At 39.9% G+C, this 22,518-nt stretch overlaps 1 protein-coding gene across 1 annotated transcript in view; it reads right to left on the bottom strand.

Annotated features, from left to right (window-relative positions):
- The window catches only part of MYO16 (myosin XVI), a 463,256-nt gene that overhangs the window by 284,813 nt on the left and 155,925 nt on the right, over positions 1–22,518 (bottom strand). The window contains exons 8-10 of the mRNA XM_007451283.1: positions 19,640–19,715; positions 16,166–16,319; positions 2,319–2,469 (exon numbers count right to left, since the gene is read on the bottom strand). Coding sequence (XP_007451345.1) covers positions 2,319–2,469; positions 16,166–16,319; positions 19,640–19,715 — 381 coding nt within the window. The remainder of the gene's footprint in view (positions 1–2,318; positions 2,470–16,165; positions 16,320–19,639; positions 19,716–22,518) is intronic.

Below are 22,518 nucleotides of genomic sequence, written 5' to 3'. Positions count from 1 at the left end.
GGAAATTAGGAAGAGAATGGAAAAGGACAGGGGAGAGGAGGAATGGGCCGAAAACAGAACAAAAAGTGAAGAGAAGGAAGAATGTCGCACATTTTTAAGCATCTGAAGAAAAATTCTACATTCTCAGAGATATTATAAAGCGAATGTGAATTTTGGGGACTATCAGAACCAAAGAAAGTTTAAATCAAGTCTTGAATATTCATGTATGGAGTTACCATTCGATAAGGCCTACATTTTCTAAAAATCTGAAAGGAGAGATGCTGTGGGTTTTGTTTCAACTTGAATTCTACACAATGAGTTTCTCTTTAAAATGTGAATGGGAACTTTATTGCTTTGACAAGACTTTTCTAAAGCCCTCCTGTGAAGTGTGAGTGAGGACAGCCCTGTCGAGAATCCAAGCACCTCATGACCAAGAATGAATAACAGCATGATGCACACAGTGGGAGATGTGAGCGAATATTACACAGATAATATATGCACATGAAACCTGAATACTAGCCTCTCCCTGTTTAATACTAGATCAACAGAACATGATTACAGCTGCTTTTAATGTCTAGGATACAATTATAAAGAGCTTACATTAAAAACTGAAAAGTCATTCAGCAAGGATTACACTTGACGTTATGCTGTGAGTGTCCTCTCATTTTTTAAAAGATATTATTTTTTAGAGCTATTTTAGATTCACAGCAAAATTGAGAGGAAGGTACAGAAATTTCCCATATACCCCTGGCCCCACTCATGCATAGCCTTCCCGGTTATCAACATCCCTCACCAGGGTGGTACCTCTGTTACCACTGACGAGCCTACACTGACACATCATCATCATCCAAAGCCCATAGTTCACGTCAGGGTCACTCTTGGTGTTGTACGTTCTATGGATTTGGACAGATGTATAATATCACGTGTCTACCCTTACGGTGTCATACAGAGTAGTTTCACTGCCCTAAAACGCCCTTGTGCTCCACCTATTTATTCCCCTGCCCTGACCCCTGGTAACCTCTAATATTTTTACTATCTCCATGGCTTTGCCTTTTCCAGAATGTCAAATAATAGAATCATATAGTATGTAGCCTTTTCAGACTGGACTCGTTCACTTAATAATATGTATTTAAGTTTACAGAAAGTTCATAGGACCTTTAAAAAAGTTAAGAAAAAGCTTTGCCTTAAATTTCACCTAACACTCAATTGCCTACCACTATGGACTGAATTGTGTCCCCCCCAAATTCATATGTTGAGGCTCTAACCAGCTTGTGACACTGTTTGGAGATGGGGCCTTTAGGAAGTTATAAAGGTTGAATGAGGTTATAAGGGTGGGGCCCTAATCCTATAGGATTAGTGTCCTTATAAAAGACACCAGATAGGTTGTTTTTTCTCTCTGTCTATCATGTGAAGAGAAAGAGGCCATCTGCAAGCCAGGAAGAAGACATTCACCAGAAACTGAATCAGCCAGAGCCTTGATCTTAGACTTCCAGTCTCCAAAACTGTGAGAAAATAATCTCTGTTGTTCAAGCCATCCAGTTGTGGTATTTTGTTACGGCAGCCTGAGCTGATGAGTATACCTACTAACATTTAAAGGTATTTCAAAATTACAAAAATAATTTGTTATTTAAAAATAACAAAAAATAATGAAATTTAAATTTTGAAAAGAGAATCTTTAGAAAACCTCAATAAATTGTCCTTAAAACATTCAAAATTAGACACAGTGAAACAAAACATTTTCAGGGATTACTGTGACATTCAGAAAATTACTCTGCCATTTATAAAACGTGAAACATATAAAACTCATTTATTTCTGTGGGAATGATAGCAAAAAATACATTAATTTCTATAACTCCAAGCTCCTCAAAGTGATCTCTGATCATCTGGACACTGGGGCACACAGGCACACACACACAAAACACCACCACAGTTGCTTTTAAGGATAAGTGACTCAGTGATTGGTTTGTCCTTCTTGTTACATAAATTGTTTGATATTTGTAAGAAACAGAAAACTATCTACATAATAATCAAAATGATGACTAATGACATAACCAGAAATATTCAGGAATTAACGTATTGGCTGAATTTCCATTTCTGGTAAATCAAGACTATAAAATTCAAATCCTTGTAAAAACACATAGCAGCAGTTAAGTTTGTTAATGGTCAGTATAATACCATAACAATTTATATATGGTAATTTCAAACCAAATATTAACATTTGCACTCATTAATTTTTATTTGAATTGAAATTAGTAGGTGTTTGTTTTTGAAAAGTTGGACTTTAAGGCATGATGTAATAGGATGCAACACTAGCAGACCTGCAATAAGGGTGTAGTTACCTGATCAGGTTTGGTGGGGCCGTTCACGGTGGTATTTTCGGGAGTACTGTCCTGAGATTGTCCGTTGCACAGACCTTTTGTTGCATCTTTGAACATAATGTCTTTTTCCAGCATACTGTCTTGCTTGGCAATTGGCAATGCCAGGGGGCTGCTGGAGGAAAAAAAATCAATGTTATGATTAGTCTTCTAACATTGCCATATCAATCAAAAATTACCATGACTGGACAGCCGATTACAGAAAGTTGTTTAATTCAGATAAGAAACAGTGTCAACACTGCAGGTAGAATCAATGAGAAATCTGTAAACTTTTCTATTAGCTCCAGATCTCATGCAATTTCACCTTTAAAAGAAAAAATATACTCATTTCAACCTGAGAAGAAAATGTTTATGAATGGATATATGACTTAACAGACAAATCAATGAGCAATTGAAAAGCTAAGGTGGAAATGCATGCTTGAACTAAGCAAAATATTTAAATATGAATGAATGCAAACAAGTGAAGGCAAAATTCTACAATTAAGTAAAATACTGTTCATACAGGATTTTTATATGTTATAGAATCATGGACAATAGTTAAGAATTTGTGAAGAAATGATAATAGGGGAATTAAAAACAAACGACATGCTTAAGGACTGCAACGTTACAAACAATAAGTTTCATTACTCCTTTACAGCTCAGGCTAGGCAAAAAAAATAAAATAAAACCCACTTCATTTTTTGTTCTTCCATAGACACTGTTGCCAAAAGAAAGGCAAGTTCGTAAAAAATAAACACAATCCGAATGTTTAATTTGTATTGTAACACTTTAGTCCAGTAAAATTTAAAAATGTACTTTCCTAAATGTGACCATAAAGCAGAAATACATACATATTTAATCAAGTGCAGTATATAGAAACATAATTATTTCATGTATCTTACAATAGTAGTTGTGATTCTAATTAAAGCTTAATGCATTTTGTTGTTTTTTTTAAAATTTCAGTTTTATGGAGGTATTTACAAATAGTAAAATTCACTCTGTAGATGTACCGTTGCACGAGTTTTGTCTACATACACATAATTATATAGAGTTGGTTATATATATGTATATACATTTGTGTAACCCACACAATCAGCAACACATAGAATTTCTGTCACTCCCAAATGGCTCTTTGTGCCTCTGCCCTTTGACGTCAATTATTTCCCCTAACCCCCCACCCCTTGTAACCATGGCTAGTTACTTCTTTCACTATAGTTTTGCTTTTTCTAAAATGTCATGTGAAAGAAATCACAGAGCATGTAGCCTTTTGTTCCTGGCTTCCTTTACTTAACATGTTTTTAAGATTCATTCATGCTTCTGCGTGTATCGAGTTTGTCATTGTTTATCAATGGGTAGTGTCTTCCCGTGGGATGCACTGCACTTTGGCTGTCCATTCACCAAACATTTGGGTTTGTCCAGTTTTTGTCAATTGTGAATGGAGCTTCTATACACATTCACGCACAGGTGTTTGTGGTGACGTATGACATATGCTTTCATTTATCTTGGCTGCGTACCTAGGAGAGACTCCAAACTTTCCTCGGGGTCTGAACCATTCACTGGTGCTTCCCCCATGCGTGGGCTGGAGTCCCACTTGCTTCACATCCTCGACAGAACTTGTCTTTTTTGTTGTTTTTTTAATCCATTCCAGTGGGTGTGTTAGTGGCTTCTCCCTGTGGCTTTTATTTGCATTTCAGTGTGGTTATCTGACACAAGAATCCCTTCTTTGGTAAAGTGTAAGTTCAAATCTCCTTTTTTTTTTTTTTTTACTGGATTCTATGGTGTCATATTATTGAGTTTATATATTATGGATTCGAGTCCTTTATCAGATACACATGTGGCAAATATTTTCTCCCAGTAGGTATCTTGTCTTTTTATTTTTTTAACAGTAAGTTTCAAGGAATATTTTTTCTCTTATGGTTTGTGCCTCTTGTATCTTATCTAAAAATTCTTTCCCAAACCCAAGGTCAGTAGGGTTTTCTCCTAGGTTTTATTCCAGAAATGTTATAGTTTTATGCTTCACACTTAGGTCTACAATTCATTATGAGTGGCTTTTTTTATATGGCGCTGTATATGGGTCGAGTTTCATTATTTCTTCGTATTGTTGTCCAAATGTTCCAGCATCAGTTTTGAAGAGAACATCTGTCCCCATCCAATTACCTGGACACCTTTATTGAAAATCAACTGACCATCTATGTGCAGGCCCACTTTAGGACACTCCATTGTATTCCACTGATATAATAGCCTATTCTTACACCAACATTACATTTTCTTGAGTAATGTACTTTCAGAGTAAGAGTTGAAATCAGGCAATGTGAGTCATCCATCTTTGTTTTCTTTTTCAAAATTATTGAGGCCATTTGAGGTTTAGCATTTTCATATACATTTTAGAATCTATTTGTCAGTTTTTATAAAAATTTCTGGAATTTTGATTAGCCTTGTGTTCAAAATATTAGTTAATTTGGGGAGAATTTACCTAATAACCATGTCAAATTTTGTCATCCATAAACACAGTATATTTCTCCATTTATTTTGATCTTCATTAACTTTCTCATTAGTTATTTTGTAGTTTTCAGCATTAAAATCTTGCAAATAATTTGTTAGATGTATTCTGATATATTGCATGTTTTATGCCACTACCAATGTATTTCTATTTCAATCTCTAGTTATTAGTCTATAGGAATACAAATGATTGTTTTAGATTAACCCTCATGGGGAGGAAGGGAATAATTTGGAGGACTTCCTTCAGTAACCACAAGTCTCATTCACTGCTCTGCAGCCCATCTCTGTGCCACCTGCCAGCCGTGCTGGAGTCTAGGAAAATGGGAATAAAGACAGACTGACGAATGGGCTGAATGAGGTCCAGGTCTGAGGCAAAATCGGGAATAGCTGAAGAACACGTTTACAGAAATGTGAGGTCAGTTTACTTCCTCTGAACGCTGCATGATGATGTTTTGTAGTGCTGTAGTCAATGAGGGTATTTTCAAGTAGGCAAACAGGGCAGGGGATCATATATTAAAAAGAGGCGGCATGGTATAGTAGAGCTGCAACAAGCATACGTTTTTGAGTCAGAAAAGCTACGAAGTTTGATGCCTGGCTCGGTCACCTCAGGCTGGTTACATAACCATTCTGTAAAAGCAACTGAAAAACAGGCCCGGAGGGACGGATTACCAACATAATGCGCATCAAGGGCTTAGCTCAAGGACCCTGGTAATAAGCAGGCAACAGTATTAGCTTAAGTTTCTGGGAATCTACTTACAAGCTAACAGGTTAGCCTATTACTCTTGTATGGACAGATGCAGAAGACGAGAGGTGCTGGGATAACAGACGGGGGACTTACTGCTCACGGCAGACAGAATCCACACTTCCCGTGTGCACCAGTTCTCCTTGCCCCCTGTCCCATGGGGGGCGGGAGCGGGCAACACAGATGGACCTAAGTGGACGGCTACACTTCGTGCATCGTTGTCGTGTTGTAGGAGAGAAAACTGAGCAAGAAGCAAGAACTCTTTGAGCAAGTGGCACACGGTGCCCAGTAGAAGAGAAGCCAGGGCCCCGGCGCTGCGGTCTCCCCCAGCCATCCAGCAGCTGGTATGACTAACTGCATGTGCCCTGCAGACTGACCAACTGGGCAAGGACGTGGAGGCGGCTCACGGCCCACGGTGGGCATCCCTCCCAATGCTATATTATTCATTGTTAAAATTCACTACAGGGCTTCCCTGGTGGCGCAGTGGTTGAGGGTCCGCCTGTCGATGCAGGGGACGCGGGTTCGTGCCCCGGCCCGGGAAGATCCCACGTGCCGCGGAGCGGCTGGGCCCGTGAGCCGTGGCCGCTGGGCCTGCGCGTCCGGAGCCTGTGCTCCGCAACGGGAGAGGCCCCAACAGTGAGAGGCCCGCGTGCCGCAGTAAATAAATAAATAAATAAATAAATAAAAATTCAGTGTATAAAGGGAATGCTTAAAACTGCTCACATCCAGATCTGCTTGAATACTATCAAGTAATAAGGTCTTTACAACCTTCAAAGAGGCTGTACTTCTTCCCCGAGCAACGCTGGAACAAGGCCTCTCTACTCGCCCTTCTACTCATCACACGTGGGGCTCCAGCAACACGCCTTGTGCTTCTTTCATTTGACAGCCCTTCCGCTATTTGAAGACAGTTGAGGTTCTCTGATATTTACTATAATTTGAATAAAGCATTTGCAAATCACTTTAATAATTATATGGCACTGAATGTATGACCATCTCTGTTCTAAGTACTACACACACATTAACTCTTTAACAACAACACCATAAGGTATACATTATATTTATGCCCATTCTGTAGATGAGTAAACTAAGGACCAGAGAGGAGAACATGCTCTGGACACACAGTGAGCAGCAGCGAAGCTGGGACTTGAGCTTCAGAGTCCACCCTCACACCTACCGAAATATTTCCTTCCTTATCTCCCCTTAGACCGACCGTCTCCCTTTTCTGCATTGCCAAGAAATTAAAAAGCAAACAACAACAATAACAAAAAGACTAAAGAGAGGTTTTGCCAATACTGAATCTTCTGAGTGTATAGCAATTAATAAAGCAGTAGTTAGATTAGTCAAGGTAAAAACTAGAAAGATAGTTTATACAATAAGTAAAATCAAGTATAAAGGATTTCTAAAAGGAAGAACTGGTGAGTCTACTAAAACAGTTGAAATACTCCTTTGGTATCCCAAATCTAATCGCAGTGTTAATAGCAGGCTCCTTGAAAGATACACTTGAAAAGAAGATTGGTCCCGGAATACAGTGACCTCATTCTAAGTCAGTTTGTTTGTTTGTTTTTGCCGTACGCGGGGGCCTCATACTGTTGTGGCCTCTCCCGTTGCGGAGCACAGGCTCCGGACGCGCAGGCTCAGCGGCCACGGCTCACGGGCCCAGCCCCTCCGCGGCATGTGGGATCTTCCCGGACCGGGGCACGAACCCGCGTCCCCTGCATCGGCAGGCGGGCTCTCCACCACTGCGCCACCAGGGAAGCCCCTAAGTCAGTTTTTACCTCAATTTAGCTACTACCTGACCTTCTAAGAACCTCAAAATCTCCCCACAGTTCCACCTTTGCTAAGTGCGGGAACTAGAATATCTAAATGTATTTCAAGTCCTACAGTTCTATGGTGCTGACACATAATCTCTCTTTACATGCTTTTTCACCTGCATTTTAAAAAACCATGTATACTCGCTAATGTCATAGGTTATACACTCTAGGATCTACTACTAACAGTAACTGCAAGCAGCTGGTTACAAATACTCTCATCATATGGAACAATTTTTCTGTAGGTTTCTATTCTAATTATTACATGAAACACGTTTCATCCATAATCATTGTGATTAACAATAGCATTCATAGGTTAACTTCTATATATTTAAATTATCACTGATTATCCATTTGTAGAATATAAACATGTATTAAAATGCTATTCTTCTAGAAAAAGGAATAATCTTAAAGGAATCATTGGTATTTTAATAATCATTAAAACTTTATCAATTATGGCAAAATATTTATGATATAAGATTAATTTTTTTAAAAGCTGTAATTATATAGAAAGAAGAATTCAACTTAATAAACAAGAAGAAACATATACAGGATACGAAGAAATACGCCCAATGAATAGACAGTAGTTGCACCAAAAAGGTGGACTAATGCGAAAGAAGGAGGCACCATTCATTCCCCTCATCTTAACTGAACTTTAGACAAGCTTCTCGCCACGCTACAGCCCTGACCTCTCCCTTCTTAGAGAACTTACTTTAAAGAACTTACAATTATCAATTGTTTTCTCCGCCCCTTTGAGGTGTAAGCCCCTCCCAGGCTAACAACCCGGGGATTCTCTCTCCAGGACCTGAGAGCCACCCTTCTGAGAAGCAATCACCATGAAAGATGGAGCGCTTGTCTCCCAGTCTCTGTGGGAGGCCAGGAGCCTAACTTCCATAAACACCAGTGAGCAAACTCAGGCCTCATCACTCTGACCAACCCCTGGATAATTTCCTTCAGCAGTTTTCCTCTAAGCCCAGCGCTGACAAGCTTTCTGGCCTTTACTTGCAGGGAGCTGAGCTCAGTATCTCTTCCCTACTGCTATATTCTTGAATAAAGTCTTTCCTGTATCTTTAAGTTTTCGGGTGCAATTTTTCTTCGACACTAATGAGAGATTATTTTCATGCTTCTAGATGTTATTCTGCACTTTCCACATTTTCTTCAAGGAAAAAAATATTCTGATTATTAAAAAAGTAATTATTAGGGCTACACACTTACCAGCAAGAAAGAAAAAAACAGGATTGAATAGTATGTTTTCTAAAAGAAGGCTTTTGGTAAGGCAGACTCCATAAACATAAGGAAAATGAAAGAGCCATAAAATCTAAAGGGTACTTTAGATTAATGCAGGCGAGAACAATTTAACTTGATGAGGAAGAAATTAGATGGACCGATACCAGCAGACACCCGATTTCTAAACTCTACTGAATTTATTCAAGACTTACTTATTTCTATAAACATAAAAAGCATTTCATGCACAGCAAATGTACCTGTAGGAACTAGGATTTTATTTCTGAAAATCGAAACAGGAACATAATAAAACTAATGAAGGCAACAGTTATGGCCCATTATAACTAAAGCAATTTTAGAAAACTAAGGAAAACAAATAAAATTGACTATATTGAGATATATTAGGCCAATCAGGGAAAAAAAATTAATAGAGACAAATGTGAAGAAATGGCATACGTGACTCAGTTATTTTGGTGGTTAAAGTAATGGACCAAATAGATAGTTCTCAACTTTAATCCTAGGAACGTAGGTACATAAATTATTTATTAAAGGGAATTGGGGTTTCTCTGCATCAATAAAATAAAATAATGATCCAAAGATTTACGTTGAATGGAACGGTTCTTAGAGAGTTTTGAATTAATTGCTATCTTTGGCCCCCCCAAAAATGACTTTAGTTTTTGTAAGAGAAAATACTTACAATTTAAAAAACCATTTTGGTAAACTATTACTTGTCTTTAAAACATAAATAAAAATTTCAACGTGTCGCTTGTGGTTGGATTGGAAATTATATTGTTTTTAAGACATCTCATCCATCTTAGTAGTTTTCAACAGATATTTGCAAAGAAATTTTTAAAAATCTCTAAATTAAAATAAGTTTAATCCAGAAGCTCTATGCATTACGAAGCGAGTTTCAAAATATGTCAAGAGATACATTTGCTAGAAGTGACTCACTAGCATGCAATTATTTTGCTGAATAGGTATATAATGAATGATATTTATATGAAATAACGTTACCATTTATTCAAATCAAAGAGATGTTTAATGATATACTGCGTTTGTCAGACATTTTTAATAAGTAAATTTGATATCATTTGATAAAACTTACTTAAGTTGGCAGCACAAAAACACCACAATACACACACACACACACACAGACACACACACACACACTCTCTCTCTCTCTCTCTCTCTCTCTCTCTCTCTCTCTCTCTCTCACACTCAGTCTATAATATAAGAGAAGAAAATAATGAGGGTATGTGGCAGTGGACGGAACAAGCCACCTTAAAAGGTAGTGCGTGCTCATCAACGGAGCTGTTTCCAATGTAGAAAAGAAATAGAAATGGAATGTCTACCCTTTCCCTCCACCTTCACCCAAAGACAGTCTACTTCTCAGCCAATACTGGAAGGCTGTCTAATTGCCCAACAATGTTTGAGGGATAGTTTGAATGGTTTAAACTGAAACTAAACAATTCTCAACGACTCATTATGTCCCTATATTCTGACATTTCTCTCTGTCCCCTACTAGACTATAGAATCCCTTCCTAAGCGTAAATTCTTAGGGAATTGACTGACAGCTTTAGCAAAACTTCGTAGCTACATTCTTCAGATTTTTAGCAATGTAGTCATAATATTTGACTAGGAAACAGGTTGGATGTCTTGTAGAATTTATTACTAAAAGAAAGAATTTTACATATATCAAATGAGGTTTTAGATGCAAAAGCCCTTTATACTCTAAAGGGCAATATGAATTAGCAGTGTTGAAATAACTGTCCATTTAATTACTTTCTTTAAAATATTAATCTGAAATGAAAGCACACAAGAAGTTTTATCTCAGTGTTCCCTGATTCTACATAAGTAGAGTATAAATTGCCAATTAGGACACTTTTAAGCTGAAAGAGAGCTTTACTGATAGTTATGCTAGGTAAATAGGCATTCACTAGTACTGGACCAAACCAGGACATTTGGTCACTCTATCCATCTTCCTATATCAGAAGTTATAGGTAACTTCTGATAGTGTTGGATTAGAAAGCTGTTAAGGTCATAAAAAGCCACAGGGAACATTAAGACACACTGGAGAGTCAGAGTATTATCATTACTACAAGTTTTCTGAGTGGGGCATGGGACCCCAAGTAAGGCACCCCAAGGGTATAATAGCTATGGCATCAGGCAGTATTGCATTAGGCTGCATCAGTCTGAAACTAAGGCTAGTATCGTAAGGAAATAAAGGGTTATTTTTCTCATAAAACAAGAAAGCCAGAAATACACAGCTCAGGAATGCTAACCACCTCAAGGAGATCTTCCAGGACCTTGATTCCTTGTGGGCTCCTGTTCTGTATTCTCGGCAACTCACTTTCATCCTTTGGTTTCAGAAACACTTGGCATCTCCAGGTAACACATTTATGTCCCAGGCAGGATGGTATTAGAAGGACACAAAACAACAAGGCTGACCAGATAAATCCGTCCCTTTACTCAGGAGAACAACAGCGCTCCTAGAAGCCCTACCCAGTTAGACTCACTAGATTTAGTAAACAAAAGGCACTGCTTGGGGCTTATTAGTACACATAAAGGGAAAATTGGATAATATATGAGTAGCTAGTATGGTAGCCACACCAAGAAGTGTGTGAACCTACTTTCTAAGGAAGGTGGATCAAACTGTGCCAAGCGCTTTGTTTTGCTAAATTGGTCCAAGTAACACAGGAATGTGTACGGTGGGGCGGGGTGGGGGTGTCCCTAATAACTACAGGGCCTGTGCTCTGCCGAGAGGCCTTTGCACATTTGGTCCAGAACTGAGGCCTGGACACAGGAACCCGAATAAAGCTCCGGGGCTCCTCCTCCACATTCTCCCAAGTGATGCTCAACTCCGCCACGAAAAAGTACTGATAGGGGGTTTCCCTGGTGGTGCAGTGGTTGAGAGTCCGCCTGCCGATGCAGGGGACGCGGGTTCGTGCCCCGGTCCGGGAAGATCCCACATGCCGCGGAGCGGCTGGGCCCGTGAGCCATGGCCGCTGAGCCTGCGCATCCGGAGCCTGTGTTCCGCAACGGGAGAGGCCACAACAGTGAGAGGCCCGCGTACCACAAAACAAACAAACGAACAAAAAAAAAGAACAACCCCACGCGACAGTTACCATCCTCATAACCCTGCGCTGAACTGCAGTGCGTTTCTGACACAGACGGACCACCTAGAGTCAGCACAAAGCCCACAAGTTCAGGGCACCGTCCCCAACACGGCTGCTCCACTTCAGATTTCAGCCACAAGTCTGGGCATCCCCAGACCACCTGCACTTCTGACCAATTAGCTACAAATTCAGGGGCTCCCTCAACCCTTCTCAGGTTTGAGCATTCACTCAAATGATTCACAGAACTCAAGAAAGCCCTATACTTACCATTGCAGCTTTATGGTGAAGGATACAAATCAGGACCAGCTAAACAAATAGACACACAGGGCAAGGTCTTAGAGAGTCCTGAACTCAGAGCTTCGGTGCCCTCTTCCCATGGAGTAAGGGCACATTATCCTCCCAGAACGTTGATATGTTTACCAGTCAGGAACACAGGTTAGGCTGCCTCAAAGCCCCAGTTTTAAGTCACATCATTGGTTTTTAGACCCTCAGAGTGAGCAAGGTCAAATGGTTGGATGGATAACTTGGTGGACAGACAGAAAACAGTGGCCCCGTCTTTTTATTTTATTTTATTTTATTTTATTTTATTTTATTTTGGCCACACAGCTTGTGAAATCTTAGTTCCCCGACCAGGGATTGAACCCCGGCCCTCAGCAGTGAAAGCACCGAGTACTAACCACTGGACCACCAGGGAACTCCCCCAGTGGCCCCATCTTTTTCCACTCCCGTGCGCAACTCTGACTGGAAAGCAGATTCACAACAGACTGTACTGCGAGTAACCTTCTCACTCATCACTTCTGTGGAGGGACATCTCTTCCTCATTCCGCACTGTCTTCTCCAATTGTCATACTACACGCATATCCTAAATCGACAGTGTTCCACAGCTAACGCAGACGAACCATAACTGAAACTCAGATCAATCATTTCCTCTTTAAAGACAAGTTAGAAATGTTAGAATTACAAATGAAACTGACCTCCTCGCAGAAACAATGTCAGACTGAATACACGGGTGTGACGTGAGTCCAGTCACTGAAGCTCTGAGTGTCGCACAGGGATGTATAAAACGGAGAGAGAAATACAAAGCACCTCCAGCTGTTGTTTTGAGGATTAAATGGAATTATCCCTCTGCACAAGTGCTGATGCCCGGTAACTGCTCAAAAACTATCAGTTGTTATCACTGTTTATATTAGTAATAAGTGAAAACCCACAAGTGTTTAGTGAACTACTGTACTCCGTGTAGGTACTGTGCAGAATTTTTGTGTATTCCAACTCAAGGACTCCATGGAAGAGAATATTAGAAACAAAAGTGGGCATCTATCAGAATGTCTCAGCGATTAAAAACCCTAGGAGAGCATTTCCATGTTCAAACCCCAAAGGGCACGTTCGGCAGCCGCTGTTTCATTAGCAGCAATAACAGTCAATGAGGCACTGAGATAGCTAAGGATGGAAAAGACAGCGCGGAGAGCAGACACCCCGTCAGCAGGAGGGAAAGAACAGAGTGCAGTGGGCTTTGGCACTGTTGGAGGTACCTATCCCAGCCCACAAGGTAGAGTCGGGAACCCACGGGGATTGGCATTGCCAATCATGGGAGATGAGTACTGTGGGCAGCTGACACAGGACGGGGGGGGGGGGGGGGGGGGGGGGGGGGGGGGGGGCAGTCACGTGTGAGAAGAGCTGTGGAGGGTTTAAGGAAGAGAGAGGAAGCCTAAAATAAAAGAAATTTTACAAAGTTTAGTTGTTAAACTAAACAAGTCTACCTGTCATTTTTTGTTTCTTTTTTGCGGTACGCGGGCCTCTCACTGTTGTGGCCTCTCCCGTTGCGGGCGGAGCACAGGCTCCAGACGCGCAGGCTCAGCGGCCACGGCTCACGGGCCCAGCCGCTCCGCGGCACGTGGGATCTTCCCGGACCGGGGCACAAACCCGCGTCCCCTGCATCGGCAGGCGGACTCTCAACCACTGCGTCACCAGGGAAGCCCCTGTCATTTTTTTAGAGTTAAAAAAAACCCTTAACATTATAATGAGTTGTTCTTTAATATAATTTTCAATTCTATCCTGAAGAAAGATGACAGCAGACTTCAATGAAGAGGTTACATTTCAATACAAACTTATTTCAAAGTTTGAAAGCTTTGCTCAGTGTCAACAAGAGAAAAATGTTATTAAAACAATAATACTTAACTGCGTAGAGCAAATAAGCCACTGATTAATCCGGTTAAAATACGTGGGTCAATCAAAATATAAAAAACAGTAAAAAGTACTTTTTTGGGCAGGTCGGTTGCTTTGCTTTCTTTTATTTTTTTAAAGCAGAAGAAACCCAAAACTATAGACACAGAGATAAGTTAATATTCATCCAAAATAACGTATTATGAAAGAATTTGGTTTTAACTCACAGTTTGACGCTGTTTACATTTTAATGCCTCTTTCCATGGAAGCCCATGACATAATCTTAAAAGTAAAATGGAACATATTGGGTATGGATTTTAATATCAACATCTGGAAAGTAAAATTCTTCCATAGCAAGTATCTGTATTACTCCTCTCGTTCCAGTGATATCAGGAATATAAAAATGTAAAGAGCCAAGGTCAACATATTCTAATCATTAGTTCCAGGCCACTTGGAATGTATCTTATCAGGTAACCATTCTTGACTCCAACTTTTGTTTCTACCTATGGCTTTCTCACTTTCTCTCCCACATAAATGTGATACTATTTTTTTCCCACCTGTGAAAACAGGAGACGGGTAAGGTGGTGTAGGTGTGGATGATCTGGACTCTGACTGCTGGGCTACAAATCTTGACCTGTCATTTCTCAGCTCTGTAATCTTGGGAAAGTAAGAAAATCTTAACGGGGCTTTGAAAATGGACTAAAATAATCCATGAAATTCTTAGCACAGCGTCTGACACACGAATGAAGCTCCTTTTCCACACAATTGAAAAATCAAATCCAGTAATTAATATATTTTAGTATTAAGTAGAGGTCAGTGCATTTATGCCTGACTTGAGCCTCTGAATTACCTAGAGAGGTTTTAAATTGAATGTGTTTCTGATGCCAGGGATGGGACAGGCTCTGAAATAAGCCTTTTCCCCTCCGCTCATGGCCTTGTGATGCACCTGTTGGGAGCATCTCTTCCGTGTCCTAGGAAGGGAAGTCGAGTTACGCTGCCTCTGGGCCTGCCTCTACACCTCGGGAGTGGGACGGATCCTCTGATGGATGAAATGGGGACGAGTCTCCTCAGCCCCTCCCTTCTCGGAGCGAGCCTCCCTGCAGAGACCACAACTTGTCCTCCTCCTGCCTGTCCTGAGCCTTGTCCGGAGGGCCCCCCCACTTGGGAGACCGCATCTGACTCATAGGTAGGTGCCTTGTACTTACTTGGCCAAGCTGCCTAATAATGGAATAACTTTATAAACCCTTTCAGCCATCACATGCAGTCACGTCCTCCGATGCATCCTCCATCCCTGATCAGGGGTGATTTGGCCTCCGTCTTTACTGTTTGATTACCTCTCAGATGGTCCAGAACCCAGATGGTGCTTTTTATTCAGGGAACCCTCAAATGCTCCAATGTTAGACATAATCTCCAACACCAGGCAAGACACAGGGTCAGAGATAGGAAGTACCTTCCTCAAGGTCCCACTGCTTAGATACAGCAGATTTTGGTTTTGACCTCAAATGTTTTTTTCTTTATGTATTTATTTATCTCACTGAGACATAATCTACATAACACAAAATTCACACTTTCAAGGTGTACAAGTCAGTGCTTTTTAGCACATTCACCGATGTGTGTAACCACCTCATCTACTTCCAGAATACTTCCATCATCCCCCCAAAGAAATCCCATATACACTCAGAGTCACTTCCCATTTTCCCCTCACCTCATTCATCCAACCACTAATATACTTTCTGTTTCTATGGATTTGCTAATTCCAGACATTTCACATAAATTCAGTCATACACTGTGTGGCCTTTTGTGTCTGACTTCCTTCACTTAGCATAATGTTTTCAAGGTTCATCTCCTTTATAGCATGTGTCAGTATTGAGGCCACATTCTAGATAACAAGAAATCATTAGTTTTATACTTAAGAGAGAAAAAATGAATATTTGTATTTCCTACGTGAGGAAATTTTGTCACGATGATAGCTATTGGAAACCTTATATATCAGTTTAGTTTAAAACATGGAATGTGTTTAAAATAGTATCTTTGGTCTCGTGATGACAAATGGAAGGAAGGACTGAAATGGTCAAAATCAGAGGGTTTTCATGCCTAACTCCTTGCTGTCCACAAGTATCTTTGGTAAATGTTGATATGCAGCTTCAATCTTCGAACTTTTGGTTGAGAGACAGACAATACTGATTGAAAAATGGCTGGTGACTAGAGAGAGTGACAAAGGAGAATAACTAACTCCTCAAGGACCAAGGTCTACGACTTTATCACTAGGGAGAAGGCACTTACAGCTTGCTGGGAAGGGCTGGAAGGTCAGGGATGATCTCTTCATAGGGCTCCTCTTGGGCCAAGGTCTGAACACAGGAAGGCTCTTGCATTCTTCCTTCCCAGGCAGACTCGGCTTTCAGCAGCATTTCCTCAATAAACTCAGATGCGGCAACATCTACGAGTAACAATAAGGCGATCAGAGCCAGTGAGTGGGAACATCCCACAAAACTATTTACTTTCAATAATTCTGATATGTAACATGCTAAAATTTATCAACACATGAAGCAAAACAAAAAACACTAAAAGTTTATGGTGGGAATAAAATGGCAGTGCTACGATTTTTAAAGACTATTTTATGTTACATCAGTGGCATATTTAATTACATGACATAATATAAAATGACATAATATAAAATGACACAATATAAAAATAATATTCACTGAGTGGTCACAGGTAAAATGTGAAATCACTGAGAAGCTAAGCTGGAGAGAACTTAATGTCGTTTTATTCTCCGTGAAAGTCTTCCTTCATCCTGGTGAATGGGAATCAAAAGAGGAAAATAGGGGCTTCCCTGGTGGCGCAGTGGTTGAGAGTCCGCCTGCCAATGCAGGGTGCACGGGTTCGTGCCCCGGTCCGGGAAGATCCCACATGCCGCGGAGCGGCTGGGCCCGTGAGCCGTGGCCGCTGAGCCTGCGCATCCGGAGCCTGTGCTCCGCAATGGGAGAGGCCACAACAGTGAGAGGCCCGCGTATCGCAAAAAAAAAAAAAAAAAGAGGAAAATAGCTATACCTTCCCAAGGACTGGGCTCTTATGAAACATGTAGTAGGCATTCTATAAACATTCTACTAACTGGGTAGCTGTACAAATAACTACTCGGTTGTGTTTTTAAAACAGTGGGTCTGGCCTCTCTCTGTGATCTGGTGGGATTTCTTTTTCAATCTGAAATTAAAATAATTATATTTCCTTACAAATTACATGTGAACAGTGACATCTGAACATATTTGAGCAGCAATACAGCTGTGCATTAATCAAAATTACACTTACTAACAACTGAAACTGAAAATCAATACATCCTGAAGAAAAATCACATTAATAACAACTAAGAACCTAATGGCTGTGGCTACTCCTTTCCAATCCCCACGACTAAACTGCGTGACCTCTTGTGTCCATGAACTTCAGTTATGTGGCTTTATGGGCTGAGTGAGGTAATTCAGCTACCACAAGACGATATTGATGCCAGGATTTTATCATCATTTGCTTTAGATTAAATCATATCTGCATAATGAGTAGGAGACAGCTCAGCATCTTCTTCTTGGGAGATTATTTCCATACCAAGTAACAGCTATACCTCAAACTGCTTTTATCCCTCAGGTAATTTTTTGTGTGCCCGTTTCAAATTCAAGAAGTGCAAAATAACAAGAACATAACATAGTATTATTCAGCCATAAAAAGGGTCATTTGTAGACACGTGGATGGACCTAGAGACTGTCATACAGAGTGAAATAAGTCAGAAAGAGAAAAACAATTATCGTCTATTAACTCATATATGTGGAATCTGAAAAAAATTGGTATAGAGGATCTCATTTACAAAGCAGAAACAGAGACACAAACGTAGAGAACAAGTGTATGGATACCAACGGGGAAGCGGTGGTGGGATGAATTGGGAGATTGGGATTGACATACATACACTATTGATACTCTGTATAAAACAGATAACTAATGAGAACCTACTGTACAGCATAGGGAACCCTACTCAGTGCTCTGTGGTGACCTAAATGGGATGGAAAGCCAAAAAAGAGAGGACATATGTATACGTACAGCTGATTCACTTTGCTGTACAGCAGAAACTAACACAACATAGTAAAGCGACTATATTCCAGTAAAAATTTTTTTTAAATATATAGCAATGATGATGATTTTCATGTGCTCGGCCACAACATGGGTGTCTAGTTGATTGCTTTCTGCACTATCATTTTATGTGGTTCCTTCTTCTTGTTGTTGGTATATCCTGCATCTACCTGAAACTAATCGACAAATGTTTACTGAGAGACTACTGTGGTCCCATCACTGTGTCTCTCATGACCAACATGGCATGGAGAACTGATTATACTGATGCTAGGCTTTGCGTGACCAACGTGGGCAAAAATGTCTAAGAGAGTCATCAGACACTAGGCCTGTGGCGGCCAGGGCGGAATCTAGACCAGCAGCTTAGTCACTCCCAGGGCTCTGGGACCGTCATTGTCAATTGCCTTGAGTGTCTGTTTTGGTGAAACTGACACTAGACTTAAAAGGTCAAAGTGTGATAGACAGAGTCCCTGCAGTCCAGGGTCAATGATATATTCCATTCTCTGGGAAAAAAGCCAGAAATACGATCTGGAAAAATGTGATCTCCTGTTAGATCTAGAGTTAACAGAGGATGGGGTTTATACGTACAATAAAAATATTTTTGAAAAAAGATAGGAGAAAGCTACAAATTTCTATGTACTCTTCCAATATTTACCATTAGGCAAATTTTTGTAGATAATAGTAAGGTCACTACCCTATTATTAATATTAGCGTGGTTCTGAAGTTTGAGACTACTAAGCCATATTATAGTTTGTTAAATCTTCAATTTATTTTTAGCAAATAAGATCAATAAACATTAAGCAATGATACTTAATTCCAATAAAATAAGAAACAGAGCAAATCTCCCATTCTGTCTTAAACGGGAGGTTTATTGGGTAATTATACTCCTAGAAGCGCGTGAAATAAGAAATCTCAGGTGTGAAGTGCTTTCAGGTTAGTAGAGGTACAAAAACAAGAAGAATAAATATATTTAAGTTATTCAGATCAATTAATACCTTCAACATTTTTACATTATTTTGTTACTTATGCAAGACTTTTCTCTTTGTTATTCAGAATTCTTATTTTTAATATACCAAAAGTAACTTACTGGTAGTAACACTGTTGTCAAGTTTTAAAAACTAGAAAATGAATGTAGTACCCACTTTTGAAAAGAGTGGTAAAAAGGACTCTAGAAAATTTCAGAAAGAGATTTATTAAAAAATAAGTAAGATTTTCAAAGTTTTAAATTCGGTTGAGAATGTTAGTCTCTATTGCGTGCAGTATAAATATCTGCACAGAAAAAAATACTCTTACCATTTAAAAATACCCTAATGAGCAAGCATGTATTTGGTATGGTGAGAAACTAGCTTTAAATAACAGAAAAAATATGTTTTAAAGTAAGTGACACTGCAGGAATCACTGCCCGGGAAATTTAAAGCCCAAAGAGCACATTGCAATGAAGTCCCCATAAACTTAAATGCTCTCTGACAGATGCTTGTAACGTAGCAGTGCACAGGAGTTTGTGAATCATGCTTGAACTGGGTTGGGTTTCACAGAGCATCTCAGGAGAGGCTGACTCACTTTGGAGCTGTGTCAGTGATGGGTCAGCAACTTCAGTATGATGGGAAGAAGACAGTAACTGCTCAGTGGTCCAGGATGCTCACAACCTACCTGAAGCCTTCTCCTCGTTGCAGTTCAATAGGTGTGGATTTGCCTGATGCATCAAAAGAAGTTTCACCAGGTTTGCCTGAAACATTAAAGGTAATTGAAATAGGAAAGATTATGCTGGATACTTAAGATTCATCAGTAAATAATCCAAAGTTGCTATCCTCCAGGGGCACTGGTGGAATGAGAATGCATTAGCATAACCTACTATGCTACATGTTTCTTACTCTCTCCATTTCCTGTTTTGTATTTTTTTTAATGACATTCAAACTGTTTTATCAATTAATACATTCAAATAAAATATTACTCATCAAGTGGGTTGAGGATTTGAAAAGGTTCACTTAACGCCTTTCACGTTGATTTTAGGGCACCTAATGGGAGGAATCACATGTTACAGTGTGTTTTGTTTTAATTTAACAATTCATGAAAGCCACACTTCTTGTTACTGTCCATCCATTACAGCATCATGGACAATGTGAACCTAAGGTCCAATGGACAATGAGAAAAACTTCATCTCAAGTTATAAGAATAAAGCAACCTGGTGAGAGATTAATATATTTTTTTAAAGTTTATTATAAAATACATCGTACATACAAAGCATATGTATAAGGGACAGGTACCATTGAAAGAGCAAATAATGAAATAGAGTCCAGTGCACCCAAGTTTTTTAAATGTCATTCATAGTACGTTTGTGTGTTCCTTTCCCAAATTATCCCTGTTCCTACTTCCCAGAGTTGACCACCGTCAACCGTGAATTTTATGTTAACCATTACTATGTTTTCTTTGTAAGCTTAGACCTTACTTAAGAAGCATCCCTAATCAACACATCGCTTTGGTTTCATCTGTTTGTCTCATTAATAGAAATGAAATCCTGGTGTATATATTCTTCTGTGCTTTGCTTTCATGAATTAACATTGCATTTTTGAGGTGCACAGAACTGCACTGTACGAATACGTCACAATTTATCCACCTTCCTCTCAGTGGACATTCAAGCCATTGCAACCATTTACCTATATTTAAAAACAATGTTGCTATAAATATTCTAGTTTATATCTCTTAGTGTACACGTTCAAGAATTTCTTCAGGATAAATGTACTTAGGACTGAAATTGCTGGCATAAGGGTCTGGTCATGTACAAGTGATGAGATAGCTCCAATTTTTTTTTTTTCAAAGAGTTCAAGTTTACACTCTCACTGCCAACCAGAGTTCCTTTTGTTCCACATTCTATTTAATAATTTTATGACCGGCTATTTACATATTGCTAGATTCACATCCTCCCTAACACTTGATATTGTCATTTTAAAAAATTGAGCTACTATATACTGGGAAAGGAGTAGTAGCCCAGTATAGTTTAACTTGTATTTCCCTGCTGACAATGACATTGAACACCCCCTCACGTGCTTTATTTCCATTCTTATATTTTCTTTTGTGAAATATCTATTCAAGATTTCTTTGCCCATTTATTACTGAAGTGTTTTTCTTTGAATTATTGATCTATATGTTCTAGATACATTTGTCAGAAATATGTATTACCAATAATTCCTCCCATTCTATGGCTTGCCTATTCATCTTTTTAAAAATGTCTTTTGATGAACAGGATTTTTAAAATTTGTTTTACTTCTGTTTATGCATAACTTTCATATTTTTTTTTCTTTAGTTGTTAGTGCTTTTTAGGTTCAAATAACTCTTTGCCTACTCAAAGGCCATGACAATATCATAATACATTTCCTTCTAAAAACTTTATAATTTGAACTTTTATGTCTATGGTCCATCGCAAGTGAATTTTTGTAAATGGCACCTAAAGGCTTAAGGTTAATTTGGGTCCAGCATCCTTTGTTTCTCAGCAGTATTTGTTAAAAAGACTATATTTTCTTATTGAACTGCTTTTGAGGCAGTCTTGAAATAAGTAAAAAAACGTATATTCTTGAAAAAAGTATCTAATTCTTTTTCAAGGTAATTTTGTCTATATAGGTCCTCTGCATTTCCATATATACCTTAGAATGGATTTTCAATTTCTGTAAAAAAGGCTATAGTATTTTGATTGGGAGTGCGTGAAGTAAATAGATGCTATATTAGCTTTACATGGCTGCCATAAAAAATTACCACAAACTTAGTAGTTTAAACAATAAATAATAACTACCTCACACTTCTGCGGGTCAGAAGTCTGACACCGGTCTCACTGGGTTCAAACCAGGGCATTGGCAGCACTGTTTCCTTCTGACCCCAAGGGAGCATCTGTGTCCTGACTTTTCCAGCTTCCAGAGGCGTCCACATTCCCTGGCCGGGGGCCCCTTCTACATCTCCAGACCAGCAGTGTCGCACCTCTCCGACCATTTCCATTGTCGCATTTCCCACCAACCCTCGGCCAGGAATGGGTCTCTGCTCTTAGGGGCTCAGTGATCACAGTGGGCCCACCTGGAGATCCCTCCCCATGTCCAGATCTTTAACTTAACCACAGCTGCAAAGTTCTTCTGCCTTGTCAGGTAACACATTGACAGGTTCTGGCGATCAGGATGTGGACAGCTTTGGGGGCCACCATTCTGCCTTCCACAGGTACTATTCTCAGCAAAACCCACTGGCGTCCCGGGGGGAAAATTAGATGGAATCTAGGGGATAAGAAAACGTCTAACCTCTTCTTCTGTACTTAGTCTAGCTTCACTGGCTCACAGGGAGCCGCGGGCAGAAGCCTCGCACCCAGCCCTTCAGACCAGAGTTCCTGGGGCCAAATGGCTGCACTCAGAACACCTCAGCTCTGAGGGCCGTGCGCAGAAGCACCGCCCACCACACCTTGTCCAAGATGGTGGTGGCGGGCCGTGTGCAGAAATCTGCACCCGGCACTGGAGCTGTGAGCAACAAATGCACCTGTGCTACCCGCCCCCCAACCC

This window comes from Lipotes vexillifer, unplaced genomic scaffold (assembly GCF_000442215.2).
Source record: "Lipotes vexillifer unplaced genomic scaffold, Lipotes_vexillifer_v1.1 scaffold2194, whole genome shotgun sequence".
Taxonomy (NCBI): Eukaryota; Metazoa; Chordata; class Mammalia; order Artiodactyla; family Lipotidae; genus Lipotes; species Lipotes vexillifer.
This window is presented reverse-complemented; position numbering and strand designations above follow the sequence as displayed.